The 16,704-nt window shown below is 39.4% G+C and overlaps 1 protein-coding gene across 10 annotated transcripts in view; it reads right to left on the minus strand.

The window, feature by feature from the left end:
* EML6 (EMAP like 6) overlaps positions 1 to 16,704 on the minus strand; it is a 290,298-nt gene that overhangs the window by 122,094 nt on the left and 151,500 nt on the right. For all 10 annotated transcript variants that reach the window (XR_011255673.1, XR_011255672.1, XR_011255675.1 and 7 more), the window contains 4 exons: positions 12,440 to 12,641; positions 9,475 to 9,612; positions 8,161 to 8,417; positions 2,678 to 2,890 (listed from right to left, as the gene is read on the minus strand). Coding sequence is in view for 7 of the 10 variants with exons in the window: in XM_069583321.1 (XP_069439422.1) it covers positions 2,678 to 2,890; positions 8,161 to 8,417; positions 9,475 to 9,612; positions 12,440 to 12,641 (810 nt within the window). In the remaining 3 variants the exon portion in view is untranslated. The remainder of the gene's footprint in view (positions 1 to 2,677; positions 2,891 to 8,160; positions 8,418 to 9,474; positions 9,613 to 12,439; positions 12,642 to 16,704) is intronic.

A 16,704-nucleotide genomic window follows, 5' to 3' on the forward strand; every position in this document is an offset into this window, starting at 1 on the left:
CACTCATGACTCAACTGCATCAGCCTGCTTCCATGGGTGCCGACTTTCCTCCACAGGCACTTCCCACCACAGTCTCCTTCCTCACATTCCCTAGATCTGTCTCTCCACGGTCAACAGCAGCCCTTGCCTGGGATTGCTCCCCAATCCCTAAACTCCAGCTTCCAGCCACTATGCCATCGAGGGTATGTATGGCTGCAGCAAGGACTGTCTGATTCTCATTCCATTTAGGCTGTTTCCCTCTCAGCCTTAAATGTTTCTCCTCTGACTCAGACAACTGCCCCGATGTGGGGATCGGACCCCTGCTTCAGGTCTCCCATCCGCTGAGGGCAGGTCGAGTCCTACTAACGCTCCCATTTTTTCCCCTAGTTCCTACGTCCTACCGAGTTTTGCATGGGTCTACATATTCTTTTCTGCTGATCAGGTGCTCCTGTCCACTCTCAGCTGGTGTTCTGCATGCAGTTCTGTGTCTGAAGGTGTATTCCTGATGTATCCGTCGGGAGAGATGTGCTCCACGTCCACCTACTCCTCTGCCATCTTGTTCCTCAAGCATTTTAAACTGATGGTCATCTTGTCAAGTGGAAGTGATGGTTGTTTCTCCTATGCACTTTATGTTCAATTTTGTACCAAAATTCACTGCTTTGAAACTGCCAGTTAGCTGAAAAAAACCTTTCTGATTACATTTTCAGTCTCTTTCCATGCTTAATCTAAAAAGCATTCAAGTGAAAGGGTTTTTAGGCAACAGCATATCCCTACTGATTACTTTCCCAAAATCAGATTTTCAGGGTACAGGCAGGGAGTCTCAGAAAAACCTGTGTATAGGATTTGCCTAAACTTTTGAAGGAAGAAGAGGACAAGATCATTACATAATTAATTCAGTCACAATCTACAAAGCCTGAGGTGCCAGAAAAATTGAAGTGACAACAATAAAACAAAAGAACGAGATGCAAGGGCAGAAAGGGTTTTGAGCCAAATTTCTCTCTCAAAAATGTCATCAGTTATCACTCTCTCCAAAGCAAAAATAAACAAACGGGACCTAACGAAACTTACAAGTTTTGCACAACAAAGAAAACCATAAACAAGATGAAAAGACAAATTTGCAGACTGGGAGAAAATATTTATAACTGGTGCAACCAACAAGGGCTTAAATTCCAAAATATACAAACAGGTCATAAAACTCAACAACGACAAAACAAACAACAAAACAGGGTGGAAGATCTAAACAAACATTTTTCTAAAGAAGACATACAGGTGGCCACCAGGCACATGAAAAGATGTTCAATTCTGCTAATTACTAGAGAAATGCAAATTAAAACTGCAGTGAGGTAACACTTCACACTAAATGGCCATCACTAAAAAATCTACAGACAGCAAATGCTGGAGAGTGTATGGAGAAAATGAAACCCTTATACATTGTTGGTGGGTAAGTAAGTTGGTACAACTATACTGGAAAACAGTATGAAGGTTCCTCAAAAAACTAAAGATAGAACTACCATATGATCCTGCAATCCCACTCCTGGACATATATTCAGACAAAACTACAATTCAAAAAGATACACGCACCCCAATGTTCACAGTAACACTATTCACAAAGACCAAGACATGGAAACCATCTAAATGTCCATCAACAGATGAATGGATACAGAAGATGGGTAATATACACAGTGGAATACTCCTCAGCCATAAAAAGAATGAAATAATGCCATTTGCAGCAACATGGATGGATCTAGAGATCACCAAACTAAGTGGGGTTAAGTCAGAAAGAGAAAAATACCATGTGACATCACTTATATACGGAATCTAAAATATGACACAGATGAACTTATCTACCAAACATAAGTAGACTCATAGGCATAAAGAACAGACTTGTGGCTGCCAAGTGGGAGGGGAGCTGGGGAAGGAACAGATTGGGAGTTTGGGATTAGCAGATGTAGACTATAATATATAGATAGAATGGATAAATAAAAAGGGCCTACTGTATTGGACAGGGAACTATATTCAATACTCTATTGATAAACCATAACGGGAAACAATTTTAAAAGAATGTATATTTATCTGTATGTATATATAGATATACAATATCTATATATATATAAAACAGAATCACTTTTCTGTACAGTAGAAATTAATACACTGTAAATCAACTATAATTCTATAAAAATTTCACCAGTTATGTTAGTCTGGTGTGCAAAATTAGTGCTATGAGAAGCAGTCCACAAAGTGTATAATCACCAGAACAATCACTTTCAGATTTTATTTTAAATAAGTCTATAAGGAGTAGCTTTGCTTCCTATGTATAAGGATAATTAGCTATAACGCATAAATGAATTTTAATTACAATATTTTAATGTAACATATAATTTAAATTATTATATTTACATAGATATAAATAAAATAGAATATAACTTGTTTAAAATGTGAAATGTGAGGTTTATGGATCACAAAATGTTGAGTGGTATCTCTGTTAACAAATGCTGACTTAAATTTGCAAAACCACATATATTTCAGAATGTCAAAAGCAGAAGATATAAAACTTTACTAAAAAGTATTAAAGAGTAAATATATATACAAATATAAAATGAATAGTCTGCACTAGTGGACATCAAGAAAAGCCTTAATTATACTATATAGATATCCTAGATTAAACCTTCATTCAATGAAGCATTTCTTTTGGCCTTACCTTTTTTGAGACAAGGAAATTTAAACAATTTAACCAGTCCAAAATCATCTCCAGACACCAACACTGAACTGTTGTAATTTGCATCCACTGAGTTGATGTCAGTGACATCAGTGTATTTTGGCCAAATTCCACTCACTTCTGGGCCTTTCACACATGTCCAGGAGGCCCAGGGAATCCCTTTGATTTCTTCTTTACTTGTTAAAGACTTCCCAGCTGAAAACAATCAATACACTTTAATATAATGCTACATGTAAATAAAAATCATGTTCTAATTTACTTATTCATTTTTCTCAAGAAGTCTAAAACCTTTGTTTTAAAATGTTTATAAACTAAGGAAAGTATAAATTCTAATCTCTTTCCTGAACTGGTGATTTTTTTCCCCTAGCAGGATTTAAAGAAAGCACAGGCTCAAAACTCAAGATATGAGAAAAGAAATGATCACTGTACTAAATCTAATGTCTCAAACTACCAAAGAAAGGCAATGCCAAAGAATGCTCAAACTACTGCACAATTGCACTCATCTCACACGCTAGCAGAGTAATGCTCAAAATTCTCCAAGCCAGGCTTCAACAGTACATGAACTGTGAACTTTCAGATGTTCAAGCTAGATTTAGAAAAGACAGAGGAGCCAGAGTTCAAACTGCCAACGTCCATTGGATGATAGAAAAAGCAAGAGAGTTCCAGAAAAAACATCTACTTTTGCTTTATTGACTATGCTAAAGCCTTTAACTGTGTGGATCACAACAAACTGTGGAAATTCTTAAACAGATGGGAATACCAGACCACCTGATCTGCCTCCTGCTAAATCTGTATGCAGATCAAGAAGCAACAGTTAGAACTGGACATGGAACAACAGACTGGTTCCAAATCGGGAAAGGAATACGCCAAGGTTGTATAATGTCACCCTGCTTATTTAACTTATACGCAGAGTATATCATGAGAAACACTGGACTGGATGAAGCACAAGATGAAATCAAGATTACTGGGAGAAATATCAATAACCTCAGATATGCAGATGATACTACACTTATGGCAGAAAGTGAAGAACTAAAGAGCCTCTTGATGAAAGTGAAAGAGGAGAGTGAAAAAGTTGGCTTAAAGCTCAACATTCAGAAAACGAAGATCATGGCATCCGGTCCCATCACTTCATGGCAAATAGATAGGGAAACAATGGAAACAGTGACAGACTTTATTTTGGGGGGCTCCAAAATCATTGCAGATGATGACTGCCACCATGAAATTAAGACTAGCTTACTCCTTGGAAGAAAAGCTATGACCAACCTAGACAGCATATTAAAAAGCAGAGATGTCACTTTGCCAACAAATGTCTATCTAGTCAAAGCTATGGTTTTTCCAGGATTCATGAATGGATGTGAGAGTTGGACTATAAAGAAAACTGAGCATAGAAGAATTTATGCTTTTGAACTGTGGTATTGGAGAAGACTCTTGAGAGTCCCTTGGACAGCACGGTGATCCAACAAGTCCATCCTAAAGGAAATCAGTCCTGAATATTCATTGGAAGGACTGATGCTGAAACTCCAATACTTTGGCCACCTGATGAGAAAAACCAACTCATTGGGAAAGACCCTGATGTTGGGAAAGATTGAAGGTAGGAGGAGAAGGGGATGACAGAGGATGAGATGGCTGGATGGCATCACTAACTCGATGGATGTGAGTTTGAGTGAAATCTGGGAGTTGGTGATGAACAGGGAGGCCTGGCGTGCTGTAGTCCATGGGGTCACAAAGAATCAGACACAACTGAGCAACTGAACTGAACTGATGTTTATTTGACCTTAATTATTTGGATACACATGATATTATGCTTTGTGTTATTGAAAAAATGACTTATTAAATTATATATCATCACAGTTACCAATTTTTTTCTGGTTTTTAAAAAGTTTGTTCTGAACTCCTACTTTCATAATTCCAAGAGCCAGAGAAGTGATCTTTTAAAAAACCAGCTTCAATTAATTAATGAAAAAAATGAATGGACTTTGCTGTTTAATGTGCTACATGATAAAAATCTACCAAATTTTGATGAAATATAATTGGTTGGGGAAAAGAGTCCTGATAATTTTGCTTGCTATGTTCTTAAGTACAGGGCACAATACCCAGTTTCCACCAGCAGTTAGCAAGGGATGTCCTCTGGGAGCACACAAAGGAGGAAGCCCATAGAAAAGGAATGCTGGGAAAAATGCTTAGTGATACACTATTTAAAAATTCAAAATCAAGACAATTAACTCATACTTTCCCCTCAACAGTAACAAACATTTTCAAATGAACAATCTATGAGAATAAATGCTACTTGCACATTACTGGTGCATTGTCAGACTGGCAATTCTGGACTCTAGCATAGTATTATATCCATTTTTAAGACCATAGAATCAGAGCTGATAGTTTGACTATATTCTTGATCCAGTGTCCCTGCTTAAAGAACACAATCCAAGTAAGTAACATAGAAGAGAAAATCCCACCTCTACAAAGATATTTGGAGTTTTACTGTGGATATCAGCCAAGAAACTAGAAATAAGCCCAAAAGCTCAACAGTAGGAGGATAAGAAAGAAAATTATATTATCACTGTGCAGAGTGTAATTTGTTTATTGCAAATGACAAACGTGTGTTCCATCTTTTTTCACATAGGAAAATATATATGAAATACAGTCAAGCAAAGAAAGCAGACACAAAGAAATATGCACCCAGTAATGGTAAACTGATGAACTGGCAGGGCAGAGAGTCTTAAAAATGTTGACATTTCATTATGTTACACCTTGCATATATGTGTGCTTCAGTCATGTCTGATTCTCTGCGACCCTCTGGATTGCAGGCCACCAGGCTCCTCTGTCCATGGGATTCTCCAGGCAAGTATACTGGAGTGGGTTGCCAGGCTCTTCTCCAGGGGATCCTCTCAACCCATACCTCTCACATTTCATGCATTGGCAGGTGGGTTCTTTACCACTAGTGCCACCTGGGAAGTCCATGTTACACCTTATTTCAGGTAAAATTGATTTTTCAATAAAAAATTATGATAAAATTATATTAAACATTAAAATTTTAATCTTACATTACAAAAATCATTATTCAAAAATTGAAGAGGTGGCAAGAATACACAGAAGAACTGTACAAAACAAAATGATCTTCACGACCCAGATAATCACGATGGTGTGGTCACTCACCTAAAACCAGACACCCTGGAATGTGAAGTCAAGTGGGCCTTAGGAAGCATCACTATGAACAAAAGTAGTGCAGGTGATGGAATTCTAGTTATTTCAAATTCTGAAAGATTTTCTGTGAAATCTTTGAAATTCTGTCAAAGTGCTGCACTCAATATGCCAGCAAATTTGGAAAACTCAGCAGTGGCCACAGGACTGGAAAAGGTCAGTTTTCTTTCCAATCCCAAAGAAAGCCAATGCCAAAGAATGCTCAAACTACTGCACAATTGCACTCATCTCACATGTTAGTAAAGTGATGCTTAAAATTCTCCAAGCCAGGCTTCAAGCAATACGTGAACCGTGAACTTTGAGATTTTCAAGCTGGTTTTAGAAAAGGTAGAGGAACCAGAGATCAAATCGCCAAAATCTGCCGGGCCGTCGAGAAAGCAAAAGAGTTCCAGAAAAACATCTATTTCTGCTTTATTGACTATGCCAAAGCCTTTGACTGTGTGGATCACAATAAACTGTGGAAAATTCTGAAAGAGATGAGAGTATCAGACCACCTGACCTGCCTCTTGAGAAACCTGTATGCAGGCCAGGAAGCAACAGTTAGAACTGGACATGGAACAACAGACTGGTTCCAAATAGGAAAAGGAGTATGTCAAGGCTGTCTATTGTCACCCTGCCTATTTAACTTATATGCAGAGTACATCATGAGAAATGCTGGCCTGGAAGAAGCACAAGCTGGAATCAAGATTGCCAGAAGAAATATCAATCACCTCAGATATGCAGATGACACCACCCTTATGGCAGAAAGTGAAGAGGAACTAAAGAGCCTCTTGATGAAGGTGAAAGAGGAGAGTGAAAAAGTTGGCTTAAAGCTCAATATTCAGAAAACTAAGATCATGGCATCTGGTCCCATCACTTCATGGGAAATAGATGGGGAAACAGTGGCTGGCTTTATTTTTCTGGGCTCCAAAATCACTGCAGATGGTGATTGAAGCCATGAAATTAAAAGACACTTACTCCTTAGAAGGAAAATTATGACCAACCTAGACAGCATATTAAAAAGCAGAGACATTACTTTGCCAACAAAGGTCCGCCTAGTCAAGGCTATGGTTTTTCCAGTAGTCATGTATGGATGTGAGAGTTGGACTATAAAGAAACCTGAGCGCCAAAGAATTGATGCTTTTGAACTGTGGTGTTGAAGAAGACTCTTGAGATCCCTTGGACTGCAAGAAGATCCAACCAGTCCATTCTGAAGGAGATCAGTCCTGGGTGTCCATTGGAAGGACTGATGTTGAAGCTGAAACTCCAATACTTTGGCCACCTGATGTGAAGAGCTGACTCATTCTAAAAGACCCTGATGCTGGGAAAGATTGAGGGCAGGAGGAGAAGGGGACGACAGAGGATGAGATGGTTGGATGGCATCACCGACTCAATGGACTTAGGTTTGGATGGACTCCGGGACCTTGTGATGGACAAGGAGGCCTGGTGTGCTGCGGTTCATGGGGTCGCAAAGAGTTGGACACCACTGAGTGACTGAACTGATAATACATAAATTTTTATTTATGACATTTTAGTATTATAAACTAAGCATTACTAAATGAGTATTATGTAAATAAGATGAATTTCTTATAGAAGTTGTAGTGGGGGTTACAAATAATATGTGTGGTTTTGTTAATCCCAATTAGCACTTTTCACCAAGTAATCACATAATAAAAGCTTCCAATTATGAAGAACACATGGAGAGACTAAAGTAATCACAGTAGTTTAGGATTGTGTTCCTCAAATTTTCAGGGTTTTTTTTTTGTATTTTCCTAGTAATTTTTCTTTTTCCTTATCTTTAGGCATTCTCTGTATACAGTCTAGGTATACAGTTGACTCTTGAACCACTCAGGGGAGTCAAAAATCCATGTACAACTCTGACCATCTGCATTCATGGTTCTACATTGATGGATTCAACCAACCTCTTAGTATGTAGTACTCTAGTATTTACTACTTTAAAAAAATCTACAGAAGTCGACCCATGAAGTTCAAACCTGTGTTATTCAAAGGTCACCTGAATAGCCTTTGTCCATTATAATAATCCCAAGTTTTTATGCCCAACCTATGCACTGCCTTTTCATTTTATTCACGGTCTCTTTTGTTGTGGAATAATTTTTTATTTTAATGTGCTTCAGTTTATGAATCTTTTCTTTGAGAGTTTGTGATCTGAGGGTCTTGTTTGAGAAAATACTCCTTGCCCTCAGGTCCTAAGAATATCCTCATACATTTTCTGCCATGGTTCAGAGCTATGTTTTGCACAAACATTTAATGCCCTTGTGACTTACATGGCATTTTGTAGAACAGCCGTTCTCCAGCACCATCATTAGTTTGCAAGTATTTACTATCCAAAGACCAGTCAATGTGTGTGATGAAACTGAGAGACTTGTTGCATTCTCCAATTTTCTTATACCTCTGGGCGACAGCGTAGACGTCTACTGGGCCATCATTGGATCCCACTGCGAGATAAGAACCATCTGGAGAAAATTTCATTTCATGAATGACTTCTTTTCGATCTTTGATATGAACCACTTCTGTCATATCTCTGAAAGAATAAAAAAGCAAAGTGATAAATAGCAAATCTAGGGATAGGAACCTCAAGTCATGCTTTAAAGTTTGTGTGTCACTGAAAATTTGGTAATTAGCCATCTTCTCATACATCACTAAGCAAAGAAAGAAAAGGTTGCTCACCCGTTTGGTAATGAGTTATGTGTAGTTGGTAATGAGAATTTAGTGTAATAAACCCTGTCAACAGCATTTTTAAAGCTATATAGAATTTGTTATGTGAGATACAGTATCTAATTTATAGTTTCATTTCCTTTCTATAATTACAAAGTATGTAATCCCAAAGAATAACCAGGGTTATTTGAAGGAAATACAAGAGTGGGTCATAGTTTTTGTATAGTATAAATAATATCAGATGTTAATAAACAGGAAATGTTCCATTTTGTTAGTGATTATAGGTGGAAAAAAATCTTTTACTCCAGCTCACCTCTAAAAATCTGGTGCTATTAGAGGCAGCTTTCCTTTTCCTTCCTTTTTCTTGTCTCATTAAAAGCCCATAATCTCTTACCTAAAACCCTTAGGACAAGACGTGCTTGGGAGTTGATCACTCACTGCATTTTGGAAAGGTTCACATATATTATGCAATAGCCCCGTAGGAGCTAGGGCAGCAACCCCTCTTGAACACATTAATATTCTGCAGCAAATCACATGATACATGATTATTCCTACTAAGAGATTAATAGGTATGTGTGTAACTGAATTACCTCGCTGTACACCTGAAACACTATAAGTCAACTATACTTCAACAAAATATACATATTGAGAAAAAAAATTACATTAAAAAAAAAGGAGACTAACAGACTGTAAACAATTTCACATCAGTTCACTGGGTCAGGCTGTGCTGCCAAATAAGTTACCAAAGAACTTCAGATTTTCGGTGTTCAGATCTGGCAATTACAGATGGGGGATTGCGAATCTCCCTATTCAAAACAGAAAATGCATTTTTTCCTGATGTCCTGGCAAACAGTCTGACCTGGAGAATGAATTTTTAACAGAAGCATATCTCTAATGTCATTTTCAATACCGGTAGTACGTGCCTGACTCGGAGAACAATGAAAGATCCGTCCTTCATGCCCAGGGCCAACTGAGATCCATCAGGGCTGAAAGCAACGCTGCGAACTGCTTCCTCCATGTTACAGCGGGCAATCAAGGCATGGTCAGCCAGGCTCCACAGCCTAAGTACAGTTCAAATTCAAAACAAAACACTTTCTCATAGTCATCAGCCAGCCCAAGGCCAAAGGCCTGTTCATCATGGTGATAGTAACAAAAAAGGACGCAGTAACATCACACCAGTCTCTTTCCTCTTGGCATGTCTGGGAAGCTGCAAAGGTGTTTGGTCTATCTTTGGGTGATTTTCTCCATTTGAAATATCCAGCAAGAAATAAAATGAGATATTTTCAAAGATTTTGAGATTCAAAAATGAGGAAATTTTACATACTACTTCATACAAAATTATACTTTTCTCTTTGGAGATTAAAAATTGTTCCTGATTTATACCAATGGGTGTTAATAACACTTACAGGATAAGAGGTACTACTGCTGCTACTGCTAAGTCGCTTCAGTCGGGTCCGACTCTGTGTAACCTCATAGACAGCAGCCCACCAGGCTCCTCTGTCCCTGGGATTCTCCAGGCAATAACATTGGAGTGGGTTGCCACTTCCCTTCTCCAATGCGTGAAAGTGAAAAGTGAAAGTGAAGTTGCTCAGTCGTGCCCGACTCTTAGCGACCCCATGGACTGCAGCACACCAGGCTCCTCCGTCCATGGGATTTTCCAGGCAAGAGGACTGGAGTGGGGTGCCATTGCCTCGCTATTATTATTAGTTGTTTTTTATATATGGGTTTTCTTCTAGAAACTGTGTTATGTAAATATAGACTAAAACGCATATTATGTTTGTTGGTCTCCTGAGCAAGAAAAAGTATCTGAGATGGAGAAGAACAAATGGTACCCCTGCTGAGGAGGATTCCAAGCTGTACACAGGCATCTGCCAAAACTCCTCAAAAATCCCTGGCGCCCCACTACTGACAGGGCCCCTCTTGGTCAGGGGAGGGGGAATACTTCACTGGGCCCCCTGGCTGATGAGCAGACTACTGCTGGAGAAACAGAGGTCACTTGTAAGGGCAGCTCTTAGAACACCTAATCCAAGCACTTCAGACTGAGAGACCATGAACTAAATATCTGAGGATTCGAATAAGAGTTTCTATATGACTTGCAGTTGTGGTATGTGACCTCTTTCTGTTACCACTCTAAAGGCAGTCTTCTCTTAATACGTAAACAACAATATCTGTGGCGGGGGCAAGGGTGGCTGAGAATCTAAGCGCTTGTGATAAAGAGGCACGAGTAAGTCAAATGTGGTGTTTTCCTAAGTGCGTCCTGCCATCAGGAGGGACAGGGGCACCTGTCTTGTCATGTTGGGCTGCCCAGTGGAGTCTGCCTATCCCTGAGGCAGCCTGTGCTACTCAGCTTAAAACTCAGGGTATGCTTTCAACACCCTTTCCATTATTCATAGTTTCATGCTGTTTTTAGCCGTGTACTATTTTAGGCAATGTAAGCTTTGCTCTACTAGCATGAAGAAACCACCACTCCTCGGTAAACTGCACTATCCTTTCAAAGTCACTAAGCTAACCTTTCTCAGTTATGACTTATACCCTTGCTAAATTTCAATACGCGGAGTGTCAAATTCCATTTAATATCTTAGCCAAATTAACGGTTAAAGGGAGTAATACAAATTCTGGCAGTAAGGGCTCTTTACAATTCTAAGATTCAACATAGTTGTTAAATTACAAAAGCTAAAAACTTTCTTGAAATCCTTTCTATCTGGAGGGGTATGAGTTGCATTTCTTGGATGCTGAATAACTTGGTGGCATTGGTTTGGCTCAGAGTAACGGAAGGGAAAGGAAGAGAGGAAGGCAGTAAGTAAAGAGAAGTACGAAGCCAAATAAACATTTACAGCACATGTAGAGATAGCTGTAATTGTTTTCACTGATTTTTAGATTGATGAGACTTTAGTGCTGGGTGCAAACTGAACAGTGGATTTATCTTTGGATTTATGCTAATGAATATACTGACTGCATCTTGACTGGATTCACAAAAATACAGAATAAGGGTGGGGAGGGAGAGTAATGACCTTAGGTCTTGTGTCCAGTCCTCCTGTTTAGCTATTCAAACTTAGAAGCAGTAATCCATCGATGAATTGATCAATCAGTCTCTTCCTCTCACTGCCACGGACTCTCTTTCTGGCCTGCTTATTGTTGAGCACATTTAAAGTTCAGTAGTAAATACAAAAACGCTGGATTCAGTGTAACAGCTTTCATCTCACACTTTCAAATCATATGTTCCAGTCTCTCAACAGTCACAAGAACAGTGGAAGCATAGTATTCTGCTCATTTTATTACTGTCGAGCTCTCAAACAACAAGTGATCCATAGTAAGAACCCCTGAGGCCCTAATAAAATCAGCACATTTTCTTAGGAACCAGCACTTTCCCTTGATTTGAGGACATTGCTCAAAATTCCACATGAGAATTTACAAAGAAAGAATTAATGACTCTCATGCTAAAGATGACTTTGGAAAATCAGAACTTCAGTTCTATTTGAGATCTCTAATCTCCAACTAAACTGATAAAAAGTGAGTAGGCTGTGAAACTGCTAAGCTGCCCCCAGAAGGACAGAAGATATGAGGGGGAAATATGACTTTATCACAGATGAGTGAACTCAGTTCACATCTTCAACTGAAAGAAACCTGGAGGCCAATCTACCCAGTGGGAGTGTATTTTCACTTCTGAGAACATTCTCTTGACTTAATATGGGGCCCAAGAAAGATAGCAACAAAAAGAGATCAAGAAGCCAACTGTTGTTAAGCAAAATGTCTCAGCATTGTGTTTGGAAACTGTGAGGTTCTGCACTGTGGGTTATCCTTCTCTTAAAGCAACAAGCAAGCTTGGGCAAAATCAATCTGTCACCCCAGGGAGGTGTGTGAGGTTACGGCAACACTGCTGGGCCTCACCTGACAGAGCGGTCGTCACTGCCCGTCACGGCCAGTGGCTTCTTGGGGTGCAGGGCCAGAGCCCAGAGCTCCCCCTCACAGTGACCCTGCAGGATCAGCATTGGTTTGTCCCTTTCTCGCACGATTACTTCAAATATCTCGCTGTCCTGGGTCCCTGCTAGGAGGCGGTCTGCTTTCCAGCACACACTCCGGATAGAGAGGCCTGACAAAGAAAATACATGAGTAAAGTAAAAGCATACTTCCACACCATTCACAGATAAAACACCTGAAGTTAAAGCCTTGTCAGCAGGAGAGCCTCTAAGGTAACACAGCCAAACAATGCCTGGGGGTGGACAACCAAGCCACACAGCACTCTGCATTATTGACCACAGCCTTCCATGTGCTGGCCCCGACCACACCCCTTGTAACCTGTTTTGTAAAGGAAAGACTGCTCTTTCCTGTCTGACTTAGGCTAACTATGTGGTTTTATAGCAAGCGAAGTGAGTGAGTCAAAGTGCTCAGTCATGTCTGACTCTCTGCAACCCCATGGACTATACAGTACATGGAATTCTCTAGGCCAGAATACTGGAGTGGGTAATCTTTCCCTTCTCCAGGGGATCTTCCCAACCCAGAGACCAAACCCAGGTCTGCCGTACTGCAGGAGGATTCTTTACCAGCTGAGCCACAATGGAAGCCCAAGGACACTGGAGTGGGTAGCCTATCCCTTCTCCAGCGGATCTTCCCAACCCAGACTATCCCCTCCAGCAGATCTGGAGAACCGGGTCAGGAAGATCCGCTAGAGCAGGGATAGGCTACCCACTCCAGTATTCTTGGGCTTCCCTTGTGGCTCAGTTGGTAAACTATCTGCTGTAATGTGGGATACCTGGGTTTGATCCCTGGGTTGGGAAGATACAGCAAAGTCTATATTAAATATGACATTAAAGTGAATATAAGAGCAGGAATTGGTCTTAATGAAAACTTAACCTCCTTTAAAATAATTTCCTTCTGACTTGCTATGGAAAAGTTAATAATCACTTCAATCCTTACGATGCTAGCATTGTAAGATAATTACATGTGGGTGATACTACAGAACAGTTAATTATCATGTTAGGCAAGTATAGTATGTATTTGATCAGAACCGAGCCTCATTCTGCTGGATAACAGATGCACCATGTCCCAGAAATACACAAATGAAATTCCAATTTCAGTCTCAGAATACTGTCAAACATTTGAAGATATTATTCTTCATTGGCTTAACAATTTATGGAAACTTCTCTAAAAGTGCAGTACTCCTTTTAAATCCAACCTTCCCCCTCATATCATTCCATCCTCTCTAAGTAGATTCTCAACTTGCCTGCCTGAGTTTTGATTGTGTGGACTTCTTGTGGTCTATTCCGTTCCTTACAAGGTACATTATTTATTTACTTACACAGTGAATCTTCTCATGTCTGAATTAGAAGTACATAAGCCATCCCACTTTCACAACTACTTCAAACTACTTAAGGATGTGATAACCTTTAAGATCTGAGCTGCCTCTCCAGTGGGCTTTGTGTCTCTGTTGCAGAAACTAACAGAAGTCAGAGTACCTGGACTTCAGTCCTGCTCTATACTGACTGGCATCCCAGGGAGACTCCCCTTCTCTCTGGGGACCATAAATGTAGACTATAATTATGAAGACCATGTAATTTATCATCCAAATCAGGACCATTCTGGAAGTAAAGTAGGCTATAAAAATAATTAAATTTACATTTTTTGAAATATGTATTAACCAGGAAAGCAGCTTTAGTATGTCGAAAGACCTATTAAATAATTCTATCAAAAAATTTCAGATCTATTCAATAAAATTCTAATTACTTTATTGAAGAATGAATAGGTCTAAGACACGGGAATGAATAGGCAGACACACAGAGGATTCTTAGCATCGTGAAAGTCTGTAGGATCCATAATGGTAGGTACATGTTATACGTGTCAAAACTCAAAGAATATATTAATACAACACTCAGAGTGAACCCTAATGTGAACTATAGGCTTTGGGAGATGATATATCAATGCAGGTCCATCCACTGTAACCATTGTACCATTCTGGTGGGCCATGTTGATAGGGAGGCTGTGTGTGTAGGAGAGCAGAAGTATATAAGAAATATCTGTACTTTCCACTCAATTTTGCTGTGAACCTAAAATTGCTCTAAAAAGTACAATCTGTTAAAAAAAATTGCAAGACAAATGCTGGACGACAGAAGAGTTAGTTGGTGGTATCTGAATGCCCTAACTGAAATCCTCATCTTGGCTCATAATGATCTTAAAAGGATCTAATGAGGTAATGAATTTATCTACAAAATAGAATTTTTTTTAAGGGATAAGGCTATCCTTACATGAGATAGCTCTCCTTACCCCCTGCTCTGAATGCATTGCTATGTATCTTGAAATGGATGGAGACAGCACGCAGGCAGATTTATTATTCCTGCTGTGAGTAGTAAGTAGCGATACCTTGGCAACGGCTAGTTTCAGGGTCAATCACTCAAAATCCTCCACTGCAAACACCACCGCAGGCTTTCAAGGTTGGAAAGGACAGATGTGTGGGGAAAACAGTCAGGATAAGATGGCAGGCTGACAGGCAGGAGGCTCAGCTGAGGAGAAAAAAATCCTTTTGCTACTGTCCCTTTCTTGTCTGTATCTCCTCCCCATGCTTTTATTAACATATTCCTATTTCTTCTAGGAGGGGGGTGAATTTGTCGTCTCCCTAGCAGGCTTTGCATCATCTATAATTTTATTACAGGAGAGGTATAAGACTTCGTCCTTGAGAAACAGGAAGAGAGATATTAATTACATTCTAACATCAGCAAAAAAATCAGACAGTTTACTTATTATATTTATTGCCCCCCCTTACTAACATCTGTGAAGACAAGAGTATTCTCAGTTTTATACACCTTTGTGTCCTCCACACCTAGTATAGTGGTAGATACTCAGTACGAATTGTTAAAAGAATAAGATATTAAAGTCATAAACATTTCTTGAGTCTTTGGAGATACCAAGAAATAAAAGACAACCTCCTCATCCTCAATGAGACCATTTCAGAGGATGGATATAGTCATTAGTTTACATACAAAAATATTTATTGAGCACCTATTACATGCCCAAGACTAGAGCTTAAACACTGAACAAGCCAGGCTCATGCCCTTATGGAGTTTGCATTCTAAGGAGGAGCCAGACATTTGTAAGCAGGTATCTACATGCCAAAATCAATTAAAATAATATACACAAGAATACACAACAGGGAAAGGACAATCTCTTCCACAAATGGTGTTGGAAAAACTAGACAGCCACATATAAAAGAAACATACAAAAATAAACTCTAAATGGATTAAAGACTTGAACCTAAGACCTGAAACCCTAAAACTCCTAGAAGAAAACATAGGCAGTGAGCTCCTTGACATCAGTCTTGGTGATGGCTTTGTGGCTCTGACACCAAAAGGAAAGGCAATGAAAGTAAAAATAAAGAAGTAGGAACACCTCAAACTGAGAAAGCTTGCTCACAGCAAAGGAAACAATCAACAAAATGGCCAGGCAACCTACCCAATGGGAGAAAATACTTGCAAATCATACATCTGATAAGGAGTTAATATTCAAAATATATAAAGAACTCATACAACTCAACAGCAAAAACCCCAAACAATCTGATTACAAAATGGACCTGAATAGACGTTTTTCCAAAGAAGACATACAGATAACAGGTACTCGAAAAGTGTTCCACATCCCTAGTCAGAGAAATGCAAATCAAAACCACAATGAGATATTATCTAACACTTTTTATGATGGCTATTTTTTTTCTAGAGCTGAGAAATAACAAATGCTGGCAAGAATGGGGAGAAAAGGTGGCCCTTGTGTACTATGGGAATGTGGACTGGCACAGCCACTGTGGGTAACAGCATGGAGGTGCCTCAAAAATTAAAAATAGAACTACCAGAGGATCCAGCAGTTTCACTCCTGAATGTTATCTGCAGGGAACAAAACCACTATCCGTAAAACGTATCTGTACCCCATGTTCACTGTAACATGACTCACCATAGCCACAGCATGGAAACAACCTAACTCTTCACCAACCGACCGATAGAATGTGACATACACACAGATAATGGATTATTATTCAGCCACACACACAAAATTCTTGCCATTCGGGACAACGTGGGTGGCTTCTGAGGGCATAAGGATATGTGAAATATGTCAGATAGAGAAAGATAAATATTATGGGAATATATGTGGAACCTAAAAAAGAAATAACAAAACCC

This window comes from Ovis canadensis, chromosome 3, assembly GCF_042477335.2.
Source record: "Ovis canadensis isolate MfBH-ARS-UI-01 breed Bighorn chromosome 3, ARS-UI_OviCan_v2, whole genome shotgun sequence".
NCBI classification, from domain to species: Eukaryota; Metazoa; Chordata; class Mammalia; order Artiodactyla; family Bovidae; genus Ovis; species Ovis canadensis.